Consider the following 18,546-nt stretch of genomic DNA (forward strand, 5'->3'; position numbering starts at 1 on the left):
ATTTCCACTAATTTATTGCATTTGTTTGTATATTCAAATTGTGCAAGACATTGATAATGAATTGTGAAAAAAAAATAAAATAAATGCATCTGTGCTGCAATGCTGGATTTTACAGGTTTATCCAAATATCGTATTGTCCATGTAGGCTCTGAGCCAAAAACAAAAAAATGTTCATCAGTACCAGGGGCGTTCCATGTCAAGTGCACACATTTTTCAGCGAAATTTTGACACATCGTCTCAGATTTCACTCTTTTTTTTGTGCAAGTGTTTGTATCCACGGTAAAACAATGTGTCAATTTTCAGACCTGGGGGGCCATCGGGGCCCATTTTAGCCCCCCCCCAAATTTGGGTGCCCCCAGTTGACCCGCAATCTTCCAGTGGCCATATCACAGGTTGTAGTGGTCCTATTTGGATGATCTTGGTATCAAAATGCTCGTAAAAGCGAGATCTTTCGAATCGCGTAAAGTAAAATCACTCCGAAACAGTAATTCAAAAAGTTATAGTTTGGGGCGCCCTTTGACCTTGGGCCCCTGCCCCCCAGCCAAACCAATGATCCCTTTTTTTTTGTGTGTGTGTGAGAATACCCCTTCATATACTCCAACACCTCAGCATAAATGAAAATGGGATCTCAATGGGTTCAAGTGTGATGATGGTTTTATTGTTCGGGGTCCACATATCACTAATTCTTGATTCGACATTGGGCGACATTTGCCGTCATCATTTCATTGACGTCACCTGCTGGCAGGCGACTTTACGTCTGAAATTGACAATCATCATATCTGGACTATTATGTATATATATATATATATATATATATATATATATATATATATATATATATATATAATGTATATATAATGTATATATGTATGTATATATATATATATGTATGTATATATATATATATATGTATGTATATATATATATATATATATATATATATATATATATGTATGTATATATATATGTATATATATATATATGTATATATATATGTATGTATATATATATATATATATGTATATATATGTATATATAATATATTGCATCATTTGTGAAAAATTATTCTGCCCATTGTGTCTTGATTTTTAAGTGTACATTTTTTGTATAACATTCATCGAATTAAGTTATAAATGGGATAATCTCAGTTTTTGCATATTTTGCAGTAAGCATGGCGACTGAAGATCGAAAGGAGTTCTGAAAATACTGTTGCGATCCGTTCAGCTGCAATAAAACGAACCAACGAAAAGATCTTCACAATGTGTCAAATAATATGTTGATGAAATTTTCTTCAAAGGTGAAAAAAGATGACAGACTTTGAACTTCGTGCAGAAAAAAAAAACTTTCTCAGTTGTCACCAGAGCATATTGAAGAATCATCTTCGACCAGTTCAAAATTATCATCAGAAGGTATTATCGAAGGCATTGCAGAATCTATTTTGACAAATGAGGACGAGGAGGTTTTTGAGTGAGAAGCAGAAGTTTACCGATTAAACCAGTCGTTATCGATGATGGGCAAAAGCCCATTTGACAAACGAAAGGTGTAAAGGAACCCAGGGTACGTTCCTGAAAAGCGGAGTAAAGTGGAAGATTCTGTGCGAAAGAAATTAGATCTAGTTGCTGGACCAAGCACTGCGGAGAAAACACAAAATACAGCGTCAAAATGTGATGAAAACTGCATGCCAGAGGTGATCAAAAGCCTGAAAGAAAAATACATTGTTTCAAGCCGTTCAGAGCAAATACGTATACTGACAATATTTGCTAGGAATATGAGCATCAGAGGGATGATGAGTGAATTCAGTTGCTCCCAAAGAATGGCTGTGCAAGCCAAAAATTTAGAGAAAGAAAATGGTATGCTATCGTCTCCAAATCCCAAACAGGGTAAAATATTGCCTGACGAAGTGAAATCCGCCGTAACCGAATTTTACCGAAGTGATGAAGTCAGCCGAATAATTCCGGGGAAAAAGGACTGTGTGGTGATCAGGAATGAAAATGGAAAAGACAAAATTCAAAAGCTCCTGGTACTAAACAATCTCAAGGAACTGTTTCAGAAATTTAAAGAGAAGAACCCTGGCTTGAAAGTTGGATTCGTGAAGTTCGCCATGCTCCGTCCCTCGGAGTGTATCCTGGCCGGTTCAGGTGGTACACAGTGTATGTGTATGTACGATACATCAAAGTGTGAAACTCATGATGTTTGGTTCCAAAATGCCACAGATTGCCGAACTTCCTCGCGATCATCATGTGATAGCACGCATAGTTTGTAACCCAGCACAACCCGCATGTTATTTCAGAACTTGTGAAAGTTGCCCATCAATTGAAGACTTCAAAACCGAGCTACTGAGTGCTTATGAACTGGAGGATATTGATGAAATTCAGTTTAAACGGTGGACATCCACCGACAGAGCTGAACTGAGCTCCATGTTCCTGCCTTTGGAAGAATTCATTAATCAATTCTGTGAACGTGCGGTCAAATTAGTGAGACACGGCTTCATTGCCAAGGCCCAATCTCAGTTTCTGAAAAATAAGAAAGATGAAATCGGTGGAGAATTTGTCATTATTGGAGACTTCTCAGAGAACTATTTGTTTGTTGTACAGGCTACGGCCCAAGGATTCCATTGGAACTTCTCTCAAGCGACAATTCACCCCGGGGTTTACTATTTCAAATTGGACGATGGCAAATTAAACCACGATTCCTTCACGACTATATCAGAATGCAATACTCACGACGTTGTCTCAGTCCACCTCTTCCAAAAAATGCTCATTGAACACTTGAAATCTAGCTTTGGAAATGTAAAGAAACTTTACTATTTCTCAGACGGTTGCGCTGGGCCAATATAAGAATTTCAAAGCCTTCATAAACCTATGTCGTCACAAATCAGAGTATGGTATTGACGCAGAATGGCATTTTTTTGCCACAAGTCATGGCAAGGGCCCTTCAGATGACGTGGGAGGTACAGTCAAACGAGAAGCAACACGTGAGAGCCTGTGTCGACTTTACAACAGTCAAATTATTTCTCCAAAATATCTTTTCGCCATTGCTGAAAATGGTTTGAATGAAATGAAGTTCGGTTACGGGATCCACGAGGCGTATGACGAGGAAGAACGAAATCTGGAAGAAAGGTTAAAAACGGCCAAAACCATATCTGGAACTCAAAAACTTCATGCTTTCATCCCTATTTCTGAAACTGCTCTTCAAGTACGTGAATTCAGCCTTCGCGAGGAATACCGTATCATGTCAGCTATTTCAAAATCTACACCAACTTTTAACGGGAAACTCTCAGGTTATGTCACAGTGCACTATGATGGAAAATGGTGGCTTGCCTTCATCATGGAAGCCTTTCAGGACACTCATGAAGTGAAAGTGAATTTTCTTCATCCAAACGGACCCGCAAATAGTTTCTTTTTTCCTGACATTGAAGATCACTGCATTTTAGACATTTCTGATGTACTTCTTTCTGTAGAACCAAAAACTGCTACAGGTACAACCTACACAATCAGTAAAAAAGAAACACAGCTGTCAAATAAAACATTGGTTGGCAAAAAATCTTGACTATAATATGCCAGGAAAAACTCTTACTCATAGAAGTATCGCTTCCAGTTCCTGCATGTGCATGTGGAAAATTTATGTACAATATACTGATATAGTGTATTGGAAATCTTGTGTTCTAATATTGTGCGATGTATTGTGTATCCAGCACCCGAGTGCCCGAACAATAAAACCATCATCACACTTGAACCCATTGAGATCCCATTTTCATTTATGCTGAGGTGTTAGAGTATATGAAGGGGTATTCTCACACGAAAAAAATCGGGACCATCGGTTTGGCTGGGGAGCGGGGGCCCAAGGTCAAAGGGCACCCCAAACTATAACTTTTTGAATTACTGTTTCAGAGTGATTTTACTTTACGCGATTTGAAAGATTGGACATTGCTTCGATTCGAAAGACCTCAAATGGGACCACTACAACCTGTGATATGGCCACTGGAAGATTGTGGGGCAGCCGGGGGCACCCAAATTTGGGGGGGCCTAAAATGGGCCCCGATGGGCCCACAGGTCTCTTTTTTTTTGTTTTTTCACCCAAGTGAATAAATGACCAACATATGGGGAGAAAATGAGGTAAAAGTGTCAGGAGGGTGTGTACACTTGATATGGAATACCCCAGGTGGAACGTTTCCTCAATCTCAAGCAGATCTCCTCCAGCCATTTTTTTCCAAAACACAATTGGTCTGTGGCCATTTGTTGCATATATTTTATCAGCTGATATGGTCTGGAACTCAATCACGTTACGTTCCTTCTTACAGAATATGCATTTCTGAACATCCATCGCCTGGCGTTTATGGATCCTTCGCATTTGTAGCTTGTCATCTACTGCAATGTCATCTTGAGTTATCTGCCTTTTTTGTTTTGCTCTTTTGATATGAGTTGAGTTTTCGATTACAGGTACATGTCATTTGGCAGAATGTTCAACAAAGCTGTCACTGCTTTCATGAGTAAGGAATTTATGCCTCAAGTCGGCAACATTTTGGAGAAACCAATCATCGATATCAGATGCTTTTCTTTGGATTATTGCTGTCCAAAGGGGACTTAAACGCCTCGGTTGTTTACTTCTGACAAGTAACAGTGTCCAGTCCATTTATGTGCAGCTTCAGTCTGAAACAAAAGTAGTTATAAGGAGACCATTTAGTAACACTCACATAAACCTGTATATACCTGTATACACATTTTTCACCGACTTGGAGTGTAACTTTGACCTTTGTCACCCTCCTGTGCCATCAAAATTGGAGTTATCCATTGCAAATCACTATTTCTCGAACCTCAACCTGAAATGTGTTGTATATATATATATATATATATATATATATATATATATATATATATATATATATATATATATATATATATATATATATATATATATATATATATATATATATATATATATATATATATATATATATATATATATATATATATATATATATATATATATATATATATATATATATATATATATATATATATATATATATATATATATATATATATATATATATATATATATATATATATATATATATATATATATATATATATATATATATATATATATATATATATATATATATATATATATATATATATATATATATATATATATATACACATAGACAAAATTATGTGAGAAAAATTCTCGTGTCAAATTTTACTGACCCATAGGTGGGGTCTTAGTAAACTAGCTTTTGATGGCTTCCCTTCTGAATTTTATCATAGTACCCTAAAGAAATTCTGTGGAAAATTTGGTGCTTTTGTCCGGCTTCTAACGGTATTTCCGATGAGCCACCTAACTATGAGTTGTTCATTCCTTTGGGAAAACTGCTTTTGTGGCGTTTCATTGCATGACATCTCAGGAGGTAATTGATGATCCACAGACTCCAAATCCTACAGTCGTTGATGGAAAGACAACTTGGTTGGATACTGAAGTTACAGAAATGGATTTAGCTGGCTCATGCAAGAGATGAAGCTGCAAAGATGACACCAGATCCAATGATTGTCAAAGTTAAGGGTGGCGAGAATACAACAGATTCTGTTTTCAATTATGGCATATTATGCCAGCTCCTCCTGATTCAATAGAGGATGGAGAGGTGACATCAGCTGTCATGTTTGTTTATGCTGCAGAGGTGATGCCGGTTCCCGTGTTGATTGGTGCTGTGGAGGAAACTTTGGTTCCCATTTTTGTTGATGATGCGGAAGCGACACCAGCTCACGTTTTGGTTGATTCTGCGGAAGAGACACTGGCTTGCTGTTTGGTTGATACTGCAGACGAGACGCTGGCTGACATTTTGGTTGATTTTGTGGAAGAGACACCAGCTCACGTTTTGGTTGATACTGCAGACGAGACGCTGGCTGACATTTTGGTTGATGATGCGGAAGCGATGCCAGCTCACGTTTTGGTTGATTCTGTGGAAGAGACACTGGCTTGCTGTTTGGTTGATACTGCAGACGAGACGCTGGCTGACGTTTTGGTTGATGTTGTGGAAGAGACACCGACTCTCGATTTGGGCGAACCTACGGAGTCGGTGATGACTCTCGATTTGGGCGAACCTACGGAGGCGGCGGTGACTCTCGATTTGGGCGAACCTACGGAGTCGGCGATGACTCTCGATTTGGGCGAACTTACGGAGGCGGCGGTGACTCTCGATTTGGGCGAACCTACGGAGTCGGCGATGACTCTCGATTTGGGCGAACCTACGGAGGCGGCGGTGACTCTCGATTTGGGCGAACCTACGGAGGCGGCGGTGACTCTCGATTTGGGCGAACCTACGGAGGCGGCGGTGACTCTCGATTTGGGCGAACCTACGGAGGCGGCGGTGACTCTCGATTTGGGCGAACCTACGGAGGCGCCGGTGACTCTCGATTTGGGTGAACCTGATGCTGCAGAGGAAGAGACACCTGCTCCCATGTTGGATGCTGAGGAGGAGAAGGAGGAAGAAGTGGAGATGCTTGCTCCCTTGTTGGTTGAGGAGGAGGAGGAGATACCTGCTCCCTTGTTGGTTGCTCTGGAGAAGGAGACGACGATGCCTGCTCCCTTGTTGGTTGCTCCGGAGAAGATGACGACGCCTGCTCCCTTGTTGGTTGACGCTGCTGAGGCGACACCAGCTCCCTTGTTGGTTGACGCTGCTGAGGCGACGCCGGCTCCCTTGTTGGTTGACGCTGCTGAGGCGACACCGGCTCCCTTGTTGGTTGATGCTGCTGAGGTGAAGCCGGCTCCCCCGTTAGTTGACGCTGCTGAGGTGACGCCGTCTCCCCCGTTGGTTGACGCTGCTGAGGTGACGCCGGCTCCCCCGTTGGTTGATGCTGCTGAGGTGACGCCGGCTCCCCCGTTGGTTGATGCTGCTGAGTTGACGCCGGCTCCCCCGTTGGTTGACGCTGCTGAGGTGACGCCGGCTCCCCCGTTGGTTGACGCTGCTGAGGTGACGCCGGCTCCCCCGTTGGTTGACGCTGCTGAGGTGACGCCGGCTCCCCCGTTGGTTGACGCTGCTGAGGTGACGCCGGCTCCCCCGTTGGTTGACGCTGCTGAGGTGACGCCGGCTCCCCCGTTGGTTGACCCTGCTGAGGCGACGCCGGCTCCCCCGTTGGTTGACGCTGCTGAGGCGACGCCGGCTCCCCCGCTGGTTGACGCTGCTGAGGCGACGCCGGCTCCCCCGCTGGTTGACGTTGCTGAGGCGACGCCGGCTCCCCCGTTGGTTGACGCTGCTGAGGCGACGCCGGCTCCCCCGTTGGTTGACGCTGCTGAGGCGACGCCGGCTCCCCCGCTGGTTGACGCTGCTGAGGCGACGCCGGCTCCCCCGCTGGTTGACGCTGCTGAGGCGACGCCGGCTCCCCCGCTGGTTGACGCTGCTGAGGTGACACCGGCTCCCCCGTTGGTTGACGCTGCTGAGGTGACACCGGCTCCTCCTGTGGCCACCACACAAACCTCTACTAATTCTTGTGGTGCAGCTGTGAAGATGATTTCTGTTGCATCTCCAATCGCCCAAGCCTCAGCATCTTTGAATGAAACTTCCTCTCGACGTCAAAATAAAGGTATGCATCACCTGTCCTGTGGTGGTTGATGTGCTTTCTACATGGTTGGCAGAATGTGACATTTGCACTGTTGTAAAAATTTTTTTTAATCACATTTCAAATTTTATCTCACAGAAGGTTTATTACAGTCATTGTAGTAAATTGATTAGTTCCCACCTTTAGGTTATGTTTTGGAGTTTATCTTGATTTTAAAACCTTTTAGAATAAAAGAGTTTGGCATTTTATAAATCGAAGTCTTTTTTTTCTTTTTATTTTGTTAATTTTTTTGTTACCCAGAAGCGTCAATTGTCTCATGTCGAGTGCCTGGCTCCTTACAAGGTTCACCAACCAAAAGAGTTTTGTCAACAGAAAAGCAGGTGAGTTGAAAGATTTTGCCATATTTATACCTTCCTTGCCTCTGCCAATTAATAATTTTTTTTTTTTTTTTGCACTTTTGTCATTTTTTGTCATTAATTTGTCATTAATTTGAAGTAAAATAAGTTTTGAAGGCTGCAGAAAAGTTTTTTTTTTAATCTTTATCTTTTTGGCTGACCTGGAACGTAGTTCCGGAGAACTTGTGGGATGGCGTGCCGCCAATCCGTTCATCTGTCCGTCCACAAATACTTGCAACTTTTTTTTTTTTTTAAATATACATTCGATTTCGATGAAACTTTACCACAACCTTCATCACTCTGTCTGTACCGGAGTTTGTTCATGGCATTAAAAAAAAATCAGGCCTTAAGGAGGTCTAAAGGGGTTGCCCCCCCCCCCCAAAATTAGGTATTTGCTTTCTTCTCAAGCGACGCCCACAATTCTAATGAAACTTGACCACCACCTTCACCCGTTATGTACAAAAGATTGTTGATGACATAAAAAAATTGTGGACTAAGAGGGTGTACGGGGAGTGGTGGGCTGCCCCCCAGAATAGGGATTTGCTTTCTTCTCTGAAACCAAACGCACAATTTTGATGAAACTTGACCACAACCTTCATCACCTGTGATGTAACAAAGTTTGTTCATGCTATTAAAAAAATCAGGGTGGGTGGGGTGGGGGGGGGGGGGTTGCCCCTCAAAATATGTATTTGCGATAACATTGGATCATTGATGCATTTTTCTGATTCCTTCACATGTTGACTTCCTCCTCAGTATCATTCCTCCAGGTGAGTGCCAAGGGGTATTGCCTCTATTTTTTTCAATGTTGAATGTTGTTGCCCCCTGCACGTGAGGTGAAGAGCGGGGTTAAGCAATTGGTTCACTTTGTCCGTCTGTCTAAAAACATCAGTTTATGTTCGAGGAACAACTTTATTTCAATTGAATGTTATGTTTTGAACACAAATCGGAAAACCAACCAACACTTTGGCTCTGAATTTGTCCCAATGCGCACGTGCAGATTGGACCGAACCTCTTTATTTCTTTTAGTCTGTCTGCCTATCTGGCAGTCAAACTAAATTGAAAATCATTCCAAACAGGAAACTTACTGTTTCTGTGGACGTCATGAAGGATGCAAACAGGCATGGATAACTAATGTAACATGCTAACTAAATAAGGTAGCGTGAAAGAGGCTGCGTCAGTGGTGGTAAATTTTGGGAATTGTTTTTTAGACAACCTTCAAAATCGTTATTTTATTTCAATTGAATCCATATAGGCCATCAGCCGTAAGCTGTATCGTGCATTTTCGTTCTACTCATCGGGGGTGGGGTAGACAAAACCTTGATGATATGACAGTATATATCCAAATACATACGTATCCAAATAGCTGCAGTTATTGTGTATTTTCATCTTGAAAATCGATGCATTCCCAGCGATTGTTGGATTGAGCTCTCATTTGATTTTCTCCTCATTTGCTCTCTCTCTTATTTGAATTTTCTCCACTCGGATCACGTGATGCCTCGACAGCCAATAGATCGACTGACATCGTATGCAAATTACGTCAGACTGTCATGTGACCAGCTAAGTTGTCCAAGATGGAAGCTTTCTGCAGGGAGGAAATCACCGGCAGCTGATCGGTAATTTTTGATGAATATGGCCAGCGAGGACGCTCCCCCGTGTATAATTCATCAGGACAATGTAGCGAACGAAGAAGTCAAACGTTTTACGTCTGTAAAGGCCCGGTCACACCTTGACGTTTTAGCCAGCGATGGCAACGTGTTAAAATGTATGTAAAACGCTGGCTTACGTTGAACTTTTGATGTTTTTTTTTAAAGATTCGGACGTATTCATAGCGACTTGGTCTTATGTATAACACATTGGTAACTACACAGAACGTTTCGCTGTGTTATAGATAACTTATACCAACGAATGCTGAACCTGTTGTCGGCCTACACAACCGATGCCCAACGATAGTCTAACTCAGGCATAGCGCGTTGCACGCATCGCCGACGATGTCGTGGCGTAGCCTATTAAAAGGCTGACGCACAACGATTCAAATCATAACTGCCGTAGAAATGGAAGTGTCAACATCGCGGTCACACTTTGGCGATCTTGCCAGCGTATGCCGACCTAAGAAAAATGTGTCTAAAACGTTGGGGCACGTCGAATACGGTATGGGTAAGTTTGGTATGCGTGAGTAGAACGCTAAATACGCTATCATAAGTCGTAGTAAGTAGAGTACGTCAAGAAATTTTGAACATGTTCAAAATTTTACGACGTACTCGGCGTATGACACACGTTCGCATGCGATGAGGATAAGTTTTACACACGATATGTGGACGCTTACACACGTCCACAAAGGCTACTTATAAGCTACTCATAAGTCGAAACACGTCGCGGTAATGTCTTTTTTACGCGAAACTTATTTCTAACTTATGTTTGACGTGCTTTGAACCAATTCTTTACGTAGCCCCAACACACATCGACGTATGTAGACGTATTCCAATGACGTCTTCCGGTCGACAAAAAAAATAAATGAACGTGTTTCTAGGTTACAACTGCCATATAAAGACGTGTTCCCAGCGGTTTTGGGAATTGGTATATAAAAATGGTGTTCATAAAAGGGGAACCCAACAGTGTTTTCGAGTTCCTTTTTGAGTCGATGTCCATGTCAGCAGTAACAGTATTAGTATTAGTATTAGTATTAGTAGTAGTTTGTTCATGTTGGCAGTAGTAGGTGGGTGTGAGGGGGAGGGTGTGGGTTATGATGGATCGTCCTTGCGTCCGCGTGTCCACGGGTAGGTTCATAGGCTGCCACTCAACGATTTAAATGGCTGCATCTCCACTATTGAAAGTAGACGCTTGCGCTCAACAATTGGATTTTTTTTACACTCAACGACTTTTAAACGGTACCACTCAGCTAGTTTCATTGTTTACAATGAACGATTTAAATTGCTGTCACTCGCCTTTGTTTTTTTTTTTTGTTTTTTTTTTGACGCTGGGGTTTGGAAATTTGAAGCGTTTCTTCTGAACGTGTTAAAACGCTCAAACTCGACTATTTTAAATAGACGCTGCCGATGGACAATTGGAATCATAGCCAAGCTAGACATCGAAGTGTGAACATCCTCGTCATGCCGAAGAAAAGTTTGAAGAATGCTGCAAATAAGTGTCCTGGCTGTGGCCGTGGACGCTGATGCAAGGACGATCCATTATACCGACGTCTTTCAGCCTATGAGTAACTTAAAAGTAACGTCTGTCGATGTGTGGCAACGATCGCGTAACGTGCCAACAACACGTTAATCATCGGTTAGAAATAAGTTTCGGGTACGCTAAACATTACCTCGGCGTGTCTCAACTTATGATTAACTTACAAGTAGCATGTGTTGACGTCTGTCAACGATCGCAGACCGTGCCTACAACTTGTGGCCAGCGTAGCGGAACGTGTGAGTCATACGCCGGCATACGTCGTGAAATTTCAAGCATGAAAAAATTTGAGGACAACCGAAAAGTACAACGTTTAAAGCCAACGTACAACGACGTATGGCAACGTACTACGACGTATGCCAGCGTGCTCTCAGTGCTATCAAAACTTACCCATAACGTATTCAACGTGTGCCAGCGTTTTAGAAAAAAAAATTCAAAAATCGGCATACGTTGGCTAAAACGTCAAGGTGTGACCGGGCCTTAAGATGGGATAAATGGAGAGAAATCGTCAACAAATGGCTCGTCTTAGATGGTCACGAACGACGTTTAGCCGAGAGTGCCGGCGCGGGCGGACTAACTGAGATCATGGGCCTATTGTAACCGGAGTGCCGGTGTAAAGATTTCCAGCTACCCCCCCCCCCCTTTCAAGTTACTTCCTGGGAATCTGAAATCGATTTCAAGTTACCCCCGGCAGTAGCTTGAAATCGATTTCATCCTACCCCCTATGATTTCAGATTACCCCCCTCAAAACATTTATTTATGTATGTTTATTTACTAAAAATAGTAATTTAATTGATATTGAAAACGAATGAGGGAAAAACCATTGACCACGTGACCGCCTTTAAAGAGTTTGCAATGAATTTTGATTTTATTATGAATGATTTTATTTTAATATTGTTATTAATTGAAATCATTATTTCTCATACAGTCATAGTTTTTGCCACATTTTTATGAAATCCTTCTTCGATATAGTTGATCCAAATAGACATACTGGTATATCTTTTTAACCAACTCAGACTATATTTACAAGAATGGAAACAACGCAATAAAATCAATGTATAAGAAAGGCAATGAAAACAGCTTATTTTTAATTCATAATTTCGTTGTGGTGGTGGTGGTCGTATGGCAGCTTAGCTGCCTGGGTAGCTATCAATGCTTGAAGCGCGACTGTCGCTGATGCAGTGCCCCTCTACCAGTACACACACTGGAACTGGTACTCATTTCGCCGACCTCAGAAGGATGACAGGCTGAGTGCGTAGCCTGGTGTTGGCTCAGTGGTTGGGGTGGTGGGTTGGGATCCTTGGGTCCTGAGTTCAAGCCCCGTCGGCCGCTGAATTAATACACCAGGGGGTTGACTCAGCCTGTCATCCTTCCGAGGTCGGCGAAATGAGTACCAGTTCCAGTGTGTGTACTGGTAGAGGGGCACTGCATCAGCGACACAGTCGCGCTTCAAGCATTGATAGCTACCCCGGCAGCTAAGCTGCCATACGACCACCACCACCACAACGAAATTATGAATTAAAAATAAGCTGTTTTCATTGCCTTTCTTATACATCGATTTTATTGCGTTGTTTCCATTCTGGTAAATATAGTCTGAGTTGGTTAAAAAGATATACCAGTATGTCTATTTGGATCAACTATATCGAAGAAGGATTTCATAAAAATGTGGCAAAAACTATGACTGTATGAGAAATAATGATTTCAATTAATAACAATATTAAAATAAAATCATTCATAATAAAAGCAAAATTCATTGCAAACTCTTTAAAGGCGGTCACGTGGTCAATGGTTTTTCCCTCATTAGTTTTCAATATCAATTAAATTACTATTTTTTGTAAATAAACATACATAAATAAATGTTTTGAGGGGGGTAATCTGAAAACGTAGGGGATAGGATGAAATCGATTTCAAGCTACCCCCAGGGGTAACTTGAAATCGATTTGAGATTACCGGGAGGTAACTTGAAAGGGGGGTAGCTTGAAATCTTTACACCGGCACTCCGGGTACAATAGGCCCATGATCGAAGTTGGTCCTCCCGCGCCGGAACTCTCGGCTAAACGTCGTTCGTGACCGTCTAAGACGAGCCATTTGTTGACACTTTCTCTCCATTTATCCCATCTTACAGACGTAAAACGTTTGACTTCTTCATTCGCTACATTGTCCTGGTGAATAATACACGGGGGAGCGTCCTCGCTGGCCATATTCATCAAAAATTACCGATCAGCTGCCGGTGATTTCCTCCCTGCAGGAAGCTTCCATCTTGGACAACTTAGCTGGTCACATGACAGTCTGACGTAATTTGCATACGATGTCAGCCGATCTATTGGCTGTCGAGGCATCACGTGATCCGAGTGGAGAAAATTCAAATGAGAGCGCGGGGAATGCATCGATTTTCAAGATGAAAATACACAATAACTGCAGCTATTTGAGTGGAGAACTTTTGGATACATATGTCTTTGGATATATACTATCATATTATCAAGGTTTTGTCTACCCCCCCACCCCCTCCCCCCGATGAGTGGAACGAAACTTGATTATGAGGCACTTTCTGAGCCATGGCTGATGGCCAAATACTTGTATACAAGAAAACAAGTCGACGATTTAGCACTTTCAAAACCTTCCATTCAGTAGTACTTGGACAAAATATTATGGCATTTTATGTTATCTCTCCCAATCAAATTTGCTGCTTGCAGACCCCACACAGGTCTTTTTTTCTCGCAAGACTGTGTGGGGCGGGGGAATGTGTTATATTAACGCCCTATTTCATTACTGTCTTTGATATATATTTGCTTTTTGTTTCTTTGCTAATTAATGTCCTGTTTTTTTTTCTGTTCAAAACTTGATTTTTCTATTCTCCACCCTTACCCCAAAACTGACTTAAACATTGTTAAACATCCATTGTATTTATTGCTGTACTTGAATTTATTTATGTCCCTCAAATACTTGTAATATTGTTGTGTTCTTGGTCTGTTTGGTCTGATTCTTTCCTCCAGATCTCAATCTCAGTTTCCGGCTCACTTTCCTCTAACTCCTCCTATTACCCCCAAATTAAATGCATCCATTTAAAAAAAACTAGATGGTATTCATGGAATATTTAGCCCATGCAGTCTTGAGAAAGACTTGGTGTGAGCCAACTCTTCTGGTAGCAAATTTGTAATGAAGAAAAATTAAATTCAAATCAAATGGAAGACCAAATAAAATAGGTTCTGTATTGGAGTCATCAGAAGGAACCGATTTGTTCCTCAGAAGGAACCGAACAAGCAAAACGTTAAGATGAAGTCAGAAGGAACCTAGATTGTTATCGGGTTTCAGCTGCTACTTCTCCACCCTCATACCCATCCAGGTGCAACCAAGTAAGCCTAATTAAATTTTAAAAAAATCAAAAAGAACCCAGTTTCAAAAAAATTAAATAATTCCAGCTGTCAGACCATGCATCCAATCAGGTTGAAATTTTATAACATGTTTTCCCCATCACTACTGGATCATAATTTTGAAGTTTCACGTCGATGTATGCAGTGGTTCAAGATAAAAAAAAAATTAAAATATATATTTTCCTTCAATCCAATATGTCTGCCAAACCATGTGACCTATCAATTATTCATGAACATCCTGGCATTCCCAAGGCTTGGGGAACATGTGTATGATGTTTGACCTCAATCTGTCCAGCTGTCCTGGAGAAGATTAAGGGTTTTGGGATAAATCCAATATGGCTGCGAAACCATGTGACCCTATGCAGTCATAGGTGGGGAACATTTTGTTCCTCACTAGCCGACCCGTGAACCCGTTGGGTTCCCGTTGTGACAGCGGTTGATTAAAAAAAAAAAGAGATAGCTCCAGCGAACTATACCACTGAGGTTGTTTGCATTGATCAAATTCTCCCAAAGAGTACTTCACTGAATCGGGAATTGATTTTTTAAATTTTTTTTGTTGCCCAATTTGAATGAAACTTGATATTGCGCGTCAATGTTAAAAAAAACAAAAAACGGAGAAAACAGTCGAAGAAATTATTGTGCGTAATCTTCTAAACACAATTTTTAGGTCATCTCTACCGAGATGACCTAATAAAGCCGGACAAAATGTCCGTCCGTCCGTACGTCTGTCAATTTTTCTTTCCGATCTTGATGAAACTTAGTATGTGGGTAGAGGTCGATGAGTGTTGCACAACGATATAGCTTTTGTCCAGGTTCAAGGTCAGGGACGAGGTCACGTAAGTTATAAAAATCGCCATTTTCAAAACCTATCTGGTCTGCCATTCTACAAGATATTCGGCAACTGTTTATTGATTATGATAGTAAAAAATTATCTTGTATCTAACCGGACAGATTTTTGAATTTCTGTCCCGTTTGGCCGCCACGTAACCTGGAAGATGGTCAAAAACACCTCCCGGTACAAATAAAACTTTTTACTTCCGATCTTGATGAAATTTGGTATGTGGGTAGAGGTCGATGAGTGATACCCAACGACATATTTTTTCCCGGATTCGAGGTCAGGGTCAAGGTCACGAGGTCACGAAAGTTGTGAAAGTCGCCATTTTCAAAACCTATGTAGTCTGTCATTTTAGGAGATATCTGGCAACGGTTCATCGATTATGATAGTAAAAAACATTATAGAGATGACCGTCACCCCCACACGGGGGTGATTTTATTTATTAATGAACACAGAAGTATTGCATCAACATGGCGATGTTTATTTTATGCTTAAAAATAAATCGTTCTTTGTCAATAGTAAATGTTTGAGATTTTTAAATAAATCATTTCAAGAAAATAAAAAGATAGCTCCAGCGAACTATACCACTGAGGTTGTTTGCATTGATCAAATTCTCCCAAAGAGTCCTTGACTGAATCGGGAATCGATTTTTTTTAAATAATTTTTTCATTGCCCGATCTGAACGAAACTTGATACTGCACACCGCAGGAAAATGGTGAGTAAGGCGACCCTAAAATTTTTGCGCTATCGTGTACCGTTTGGCTGTATTTTGGGAACATACATACATACATCCATATAATAAAAGATGAGACTTTTCGTAATATATAGATGGATAGGCGGTCATACCTGTAAAGCTCCTCTTGGATTTGTTTGGCTATTTCGGAGAAGATGATTTTTGAACGTTTTTGAAAATAAATAAATAAAAGATTGCCGAACTATGTGACCAAAGACGTCATCAATTCCCCCCCACCCCCCCCATACAATTTAGCCTGAAATGACTCAAAAAATTTTTCTACTGATTGGATAGTGTTCAACGTATGCAATTATGACCTCAGAACAAAGCCACCTATGACCTAAAAAAATAAATACACTTTTTTCTCATGTAGTCCATTTGCCAGAGAAGTAACCTTGTTGTCCTCCAAAGTGCATGGTTTTATGGTGGTTCCTTGTTCACAGGCATGCATAGACAAAATTAAGCTTGGTTGCCCGGATGGCAACCATGGGGAAATCTGTTATTTTTGCGCAAATACAAGATGGCTGTCATCGACCGGGCTGAAAATATAACTTTTTTAGGTAATGAACTTAAAATTACACATGAGATCTTTTCCATATAATTTTGGCACGAGGAATCGATATTTAACCTTATTTTTGTGATTAGAAGTAAATTTGAGGTCAATTTTCGAGATCCTGGCAATGGAATGGTGTGAGCTCTGATCAGTTCGGTGAACAAACTGCCATTAGAATTGGCAAGGGTGGCCTCAAGGGTATGACTCTTTCTCCAGAGATGGTAGCAGAGTGGATCGATTCCTTTCCTGTCACTGCCTACATCTCAGATACAATGGAACACATCTACCCTGACTCCTCAAACAAGGACAATGAAGACAAAGTGAGAGAAAAGGACACAATAATCGGACCACGTCACAAGGAGGAGGGGAAGACGAGGAGAGAACTTGATGCAGATGATAGGCGTCGGATTTTACTTGAATTGTCGAATGTGTCTCATCCTCTTGAGAATCACTCACCACATTTGTACAACATTGCCAATGGTCGAATTGCTCCCCGAGAAGCTGAAGTGAATGTTGAGGATTCCGTGGTTATAGGTCAGAAAATGGTTGCAGAGTTCCATGCATCCCTTCCAGGTGGATTCTATGCAACCATCTCATGCCCCATCAAGACAATGGAGCACTTACAGAAACGAGTGAAAATTGGGGACAAGACGATCTTTGATCTAGAAACCATCTTCCTCAGGCTGCTGACTATTGGACAGCAAAGACAAATGGAGCTAGGACATATCTTCCAGTTTGAGCTCTGCGCAGTATCCCCCTCACTGATTGATGAATATGGGTGCTAAAGGAAAGGCAACAAAGCACCACTGGCACACAAACTCTGTGTTCAGGCACAACAGCCTCTGCAACCAGATGTTACCATTGTTGACGCGAGCCAACTTCTCTATCATATTGTCTGGCCTTTCAGGGGAACTGTGTCAGTCTTCGTTGAGTCCATCAAGACAAGGCTGTCTACCATTGCTGGTCAGAAGATCTTGGTCTTTGACAAATATTATGATGTTTCTGCAAAGGACCATGAACGAGTGAGGCATGCTGGCATTGGTTCCATCAACTATGACCTATTGACCTCACAATAAACATACCCCTGCCTAGTCGAGACGCCATCCTGAAAAACAAGCAGAACAAGTTGCAGCTGTCCAAGGTTTTGAGTACCTATAACTTTGGTGAAGGAGTTGCTGTGGAGAGCCGTAGCCATGGTGCGTTCAACCTTGATGAAGCAGACATGACAATGATCTCACACCTGCTCATGGCTGCTGAATGTAATGCAAGAGTGATACGTATCCTCTCTGATGACACTGATGTTTTTGTATTGATGGTTTACTGGGTTTACCAGCGCAACATCCAGGCCACAGTGCAGATGGAAAGGTGGGATGGAGCAATTTGGGATATCAACACCACCTGTGACCAGCTTGGCCCCAAGTGTCTGCAGCTTTTGGGAATGCACTACATCACTGGCTCAGATACCACGTCATACACATACGGCAAGGGCAAAGTGTCAGCCCTGAAGACACTGAGAGCTGGCAACTTCCCTGGTTTGTACTCCGCACTTGGCGAGCTGAACGCAAGCCATGAACAGCTCATGGAAGCAGGGCGGACATTCTTCTGTGCCCTGTATGGTCAGCCAGAAGGTACCACGATGAGTGAGATGAGGTACTATATGTACACAAGGAAGTCTGGCAAGCCCCTCAAGCTCATGGCATTCCCTCCAACTGAGATCAATCTCTTCCTACATATTTTGCGTGCACATCTACAGACAGTACTTGCAAAATCAGCCGATCAGTAGGCCCCACCTGAACTTGATATTACAAAATATGGATGGGACATCAGAGATGGAATCCCAGTGCCAGCAACTTCTGCTACTCCACCAGCCCCTTTGGACCTCATGGATGTTGTGCGGTGTGGATGCAAAGCAGAGGGGAAGGC

At 41.9% G+C, this 18,546-nt stretch overlaps 1 protein-coding gene across 14 annotated transcripts in view; it reads left to right on the plus strand.

Moving 5' to 3' along the window:
• The window catches only part of LOC147029528 (uncharacterized), a 195,320-nt gene that overhangs the window by 100,662 nt on the left and 76,112 nt on the right, over positions 1–18,546 (plus strand). For all 14 annotated transcript variants that reach the window (XM_085872647.1, XM_085872638.1, XM_085872637.1 and 11 more), the window contains 2 exons: positions 5,676–7,580; positions 7,857–7,936. In XM_085872647.1, the coding sequence (XP_085728773.1) occupies positions 5,676–7,580; positions 7,857–7,936 (1,985 nt within the window). The remainder of the gene's footprint in view (positions 1–5,675; positions 7,581–7,856; positions 7,937–18,546) is intronic.

The sequence above is a fragment of the Eptatretus burgeri genome, chromosome 3 (assembly GCF_056783735.1).
Source record: "Eptatretus burgeri isolate ZD-2024b chromosome 3, Ebu_testis_v1, whole genome shotgun sequence".
NCBI lineage: Eukaryota > Metazoa > Chordata > Myxini > Myxiniformes > Myxinidae > Eptatretus > Eptatretus burgeri.